This window comes from Osmerus eperlanus, chromosome 7 (genome assembly GCF_963692335.1).
Source record: "Osmerus eperlanus chromosome 7, fOsmEpe2.1, whole genome shotgun sequence".
In the NCBI taxonomy this organism is placed as follows: Eukaryota; Metazoa; Chordata; class Actinopteri; order Osmeriformes; family Osmeridae; genus Osmerus; species Osmerus eperlanus.
In genome coordinates, this window is record NC_085024.1 from 21,337,811 (window position 1) to 21,342,927 (window position 5,117).

General features: G+C 49.6%; 1 protein-coding gene across 1 annotated transcript; it reads left to right on the plus strand.

Moving 5' to 3' along the window:
- The first annotated feature begins 520 nt into the window (after positions 1–520).
- On the plus strand, positions 521–1,752 carry uts2r3 (urotensin-2 receptor 3). Its single transcript, XM_062466365.1, has one exon. It carries the CDS (start codon positions 575–577, stop codon positions 1,730–1,732), a length of 1,158 nt encoding a protein of 385 aa, XP_062322349.1. The 5' UTR covers positions 521–574; the 3' UTR covers positions 1,733–1,752.
- Positions 1,753–5,117: the final 3,365 nt, after the last annotated feature.

Below are 5,117 nucleotides of genomic sequence, written 5' to 3' on the forward strand. Positions count from 1 at the left end.
GAGTACATAAATCTAGACAGCCCAAATAAGAGTCAGCGTTCATGTCACCTAAACTTCAGGCACACGTAAAACAGTGTTTGTATGCTATAGTTCGTTCAAACCTTTTTTGCCGCCATGAAATTGCTTCCCTACCGCGAGACCTTAACACGAGCAAACCTTCTCTGTTTTGAGACTTTAGGTCAGGTTCAGCCGTTCCGAAAATCCAATTATGACTGAAGTCACTGTAGGCAGCACATGAATAACTGCGTTGATGACTATTTATCATTATTAACGGTTAGGCCTACTTCATTTAATAATGAACGGTTTCAGAGATAAGTCTGCAGCTCCAGTCACTAGACCTATATATTCTCTGCGCTGCTGATCAACTCAGCTGAATGCAGGCTTTAAGAATTATGGACATGAATATTCACGTTTTGACCCTTCCCTTTCTCCCCACCCTATTTCTTCCTTCATTCCTCTCTCTCTCTCCCTACCATATTTAGCCTGCCTAATCAATTCAGACAAATACTTTGTTTCTTGGACATTCACACAAGTCCCCACAGCTTGAGAAACACCTCAGACCTGACATAATAACATGGAAACAACTGCCTCTCCACCTCCAAGTCCCTCTCCATACACCTTCGCCTTCCTCCCCAACGCCTCAGTCCCCTCCTCTTCCCCGTCCATCTCTCCATCTCCCAGCCTGGCCTCCACCGCTCTGTTCTGCTCCCTCCTGTCCCTGCTCTCCCTCCTGGGCATCGCAGGGAACCTGTACACCCTGGGTCTCCTCCTCCATCGCAGGACTGGAAGGAGGAGACACACTGCAGCGGCAGTTCCAGCCTGCTGTCTGGCAGTCAGACTCCCGTTACCCTCCTGTCTGGCCAGCTCCTCCTCCTCCCCCTCCCTATCTCCTTCCTCCTCTCCCACCTCCTCCTCCTCGTCCCTCCACCTGCAAGTGCTGAGCCTGGCCTTGGCCGACCTCCTCTACCTCTTCACGACTCCCTTCATCGTGTACGACAGCCTGGCGTCCGATTGGGCGTTCGGGGAGCCCGGCTGTCGTCTCCTCCTGAGCCTGGACCTGCTCACCATGCACGCATCCATCTTCACCCTCACCGCCATGAGCCTGGACCGCTACCGAGCCGTGGCGCGCCCTCTCCACACCTCCTCGTCCAACTCGTCAGGCCTGCTGCGTGTGGGCCTGGCCTGGGGCCTGGCCGTGGCCCTCAGTCTGCCTATGATGATCACCCTGCACCTGGAGGATGGGGAGAACCAGGAGGGCCAGCTGTGTGTGCCGGCTTGGGACGAGCAGAGCTCCAAAGCTTATCTCACCGTGCTGTTTTGTACCAGTATCCTGGGCCCAGGGCTGGCCATCGGGGCTCTGTATGCGACTCTGGGCCGGCTCTACTGGGTGTCCCAGACCAAGCCTGCCTGGGCCAGTGGGAGCACGGCCCACCCTCCACGAGCGCCCAGGCCCAAGGTCCTGCTGCTCATCCTGGGGATCGTTCTGGCCTTCTGGGCATGTTTCCTCCCCTTCTGGATCTGGCAACTGCTCCCCCTCTACCAGCCGGACATCCTGCGGACGATACCGGTGGGAACCCAGGTGACGGTGAACCGCATCCTGACAGGGCTGACGTACGGGAATTCGTGCGTCAACCCGTTCTTCTACACGCTGCTCACCGGTAAACGCAGACGGAACCGACAGACGCAGAACTCAGCCAATCAGCTCTGCCGCAAGACTAGCCCGCTACAGTAGACAGCGTGTTTTGTGTGCACGCGTGTGCGTGAGCACGTGCGTGTTGGATCGTCTTTTTCACAAAGGCAGTGTACTGGAACACCAAAAACAGTTTGCTAGAGTTGTTGCTTGGCCATGGCACTGACCATCCCAATGATAGCACTTTGTACTCATGTTTGTGAGGGGACCATATTTCCTGTTAAGAAATTGGAAATGGATTTGCTTTATTGGACTTCTGATAGCGGAAGGACAATCTCTCCAAAATCATTGTCTGCCCCGTGGTAATAACAGACCAGCAACAGTTATCCTAATAGGACTATAAAGCTACTGGTAGTGAATTCAATTGACAGACCAAAGTACTGACCAAAATGTGTTATTTTTTTACTTTTCATCAATTCAAAATAACATTTCAGTTACCTTACCGAATGTACAGAGTTTGAAATGAAATTCATATCAGACCTTGGACACTGGATAAATGAGGAGAAACTTGACTAGTTTAACAACAGGGGATCCAAGTTTGTATGTTATTTTAGAATTTAGGGGCTTAAGCATATACAAGCATTCTGCTTTCTCTATTACAGTTTGGAATATCATCAAAGAAAATGTTTGCTGGTCATCTCTGGTTGAGACATGTTTGAGATTTTTTGCAGAAAGCTGTTTGTTGACACAGTGAATAATGAGGGGTAGAGTGATCCTCACATTGGCCCCCCAAAGCTTTAAAACAACAGACGTTTTTATTATCACTACCTGCATGTTGAGTTCTGGGATTGATTTAGTTATGAACTATGCAGTGTTCTGCATGGCCTCAATGACAAAGCTGTTTATACCTTGTTTGATGTCTATAATGTTACATAATATAAATATATATATATATAACCTTGAATAAAGACGTTTTTTTTTCTACTTGAGTGTGTGAAGAGCTCTTTCCTCCCATGAGATGTGAGAGGATGTTCCTTCTGATCTCTCAGAGGTGAACAAAGTGTAACTGAACATGGTGATTACAAACACAGGTGTCCAGGGTTAGAAAGAGAGAGACAGAGAGAGAGAGAGACGGGCAGGCGGCTATGGAGGATCGGAGAGAGCGATACCAGAGGAATAGATGAAGAAAAAAAGATGATGCAGATAAAAGGAGAGAGGAACAGAAAGAAGAGGGCAATCTCTTCAAAGAAAGTGCAGAGTGGAAAAAATCCAACAGTTTGCGTTGCATACTTATATTTGTGTGTCTGTGTCAGCATGTCTGTGCTTCAGCGCAGGTATTCCCCAGCCGTCTGTCTGTGTCTCGGTCTGTGTCTCGGTCTGTGTCTCGGTCTGTGTCTCGGTCTGTGTCTCGGTCTGTGTCTCGGTCTGTGTCTCGGTCTGTGTCTCGGTCTGTGTCTCGGTCTGTGTCTCGGTCTGTGTCTCGGTCTGTGTCTCGGTCTGGCTCAAAGGCTGTACTGTACTGTATCAAGGACCCTGCTGGTCTCTGACGCAGAGGAGCAAATATTTTTGTTTGACAGAGAGGAGTGAAGTTGACTTGTGGGGACGGCGGGGAGAGTGTGGCCGTTTGGTTTCGAGGGGGGCTAAGGGGGGAGGGGGGTTTCGCTCAGAAATACGGCAGAGGTGAAAGGTGCATAAAGGAAAACGATGAAAATAGGGGCGATAGGATTCAGAATAATGGAAAACCTTCAGAGAAAGCAGGTTCTGCGTGGGACAGGGTATAAACTTTCCTTGGGGCACCCTGGTGGGTAGAGCGCGTACCATATGGGCTGAGGCCTTACTGAAGGGACCCGGGTTCAATTCTGGCCTGGGACATTTCCTGCAGGTCCTCCTTTCCTGCCTAACTATCTCAATCTAATACAGCAGTGAACTGCCCTAACAACAAAATACTTAGAGAGACAAAGATTTCTGTGCCGGATTGCTGATGGCTGTGTCTACTGTCACGTTTGCATTGAGGAGACAAAAAACTTGTTCCTGCAATCCACATCTCCTCTTACATAAAGTCAAGTTATTGAGTCAGTGTCAAAAGGTTCAGGGCCAGGTTCAGGACAAGGAGGAGGTCAGATATTCCATTTCTGAATTACGTTTCTCTCTGTCCAGTAAGGTCACATAACAGGGTTATAAACATTTACATTTAGTCATTTAGCAGACACTCTTATCCAGAGAGACTTACAGTAAGTACAGGGACATTCCCCCTCCGAGGCAAGTAGGGTGAAGTGCCTTTCCCAAAGACACAACATCATTTTGCACGGCCGGGGATCGAACCGGCAACCTTTTGATTAAGAGCCCAATTCCCTTACCGCTCAGCCATCTGACCACCCCGCTGCAGTGTATTATCACGGACTACGCACACCAATATCCAAATCTAGTTGGGACATTAAAGGTTCTGTAAATCATGGCGTTACCACAAGAGAATTTCCACCACAAAAATACAAATAAATCACAACATCTCATCGTGGTGGTAAGAGGTGAACACCCAGGAGAGGAACACCAACTGGGCCATCGGATGGACAATAAGCTATTTCTGTCCTGGGCGTAGGTAGGCTTCTCCTACGGCAGACACGAGGCCCGTGCACCAGAGGCACGCGAGCCCTTTCTGCCCACCCCGTCTCTGAATCTGCAGCCTTTAGACCACGGCTCCATGTGTTTCCATTTACCTGGGCAACCTCGGAGCGAAACGTTCCCTCCAGTTACTACCCAGCGCTCTGGGCGGCCCCACAGCAGGGGCGCCTCTGCTGTTTAGGTTGATGCAACACACACACACACACACACTCTCAGTCAACTGTGCGTTCTGCAGCAGCGAGCAGGGAACATTTGCAGACAAGGGGCCAGGCATCTAGCTAGCTGAGATAGAACAAACATCTGTGTGCCGCAGAAAGTGACGGTTGTCTTGGTGGTTTGGTGTGTTTTGGAGCCGTAGCCCATACCAAAATGACAGAAGATGGAGGGCTGAACTTATGTAAAGATGCAGCTCATCCAAAAAAGACATTTTGCAGCAGTGGGAATATTAAAAGCGGTGGCAGTTAAGTGTCAAGTGTTGGCCGCATCCTGGCTGGGGGTGAGGACGTGTCTGTATATTCTAATACTCCATACATCAAATGATTAAGTTCTCCCTCAGGTCTGCTGGGGTGACTGAGTGTTTGATAAACTTCAAACACGTTGTGTTTGTCCAACCCAACCAAACCGGTGGAAAATATTGTCTCAGTCGACAGGCTGGCCAATCCATAAACTGTGCGTTTGTGTTGGTAGTTACCAGCGCCGGCAGAACTGCTCCAACCATAACGTCTGTCCTCCTGCTCTGCAGAAACCTCTCGCCCCGAGATGGCCGCTGTCCTCCTTGTCTCTTCTCGTCCACGGGGAGGGCGAGAAGACAAATATTTTCTTTCGGGAGCGTTGCTCTCTGTTACCTGAGCGTTTCATAAATCCAGCA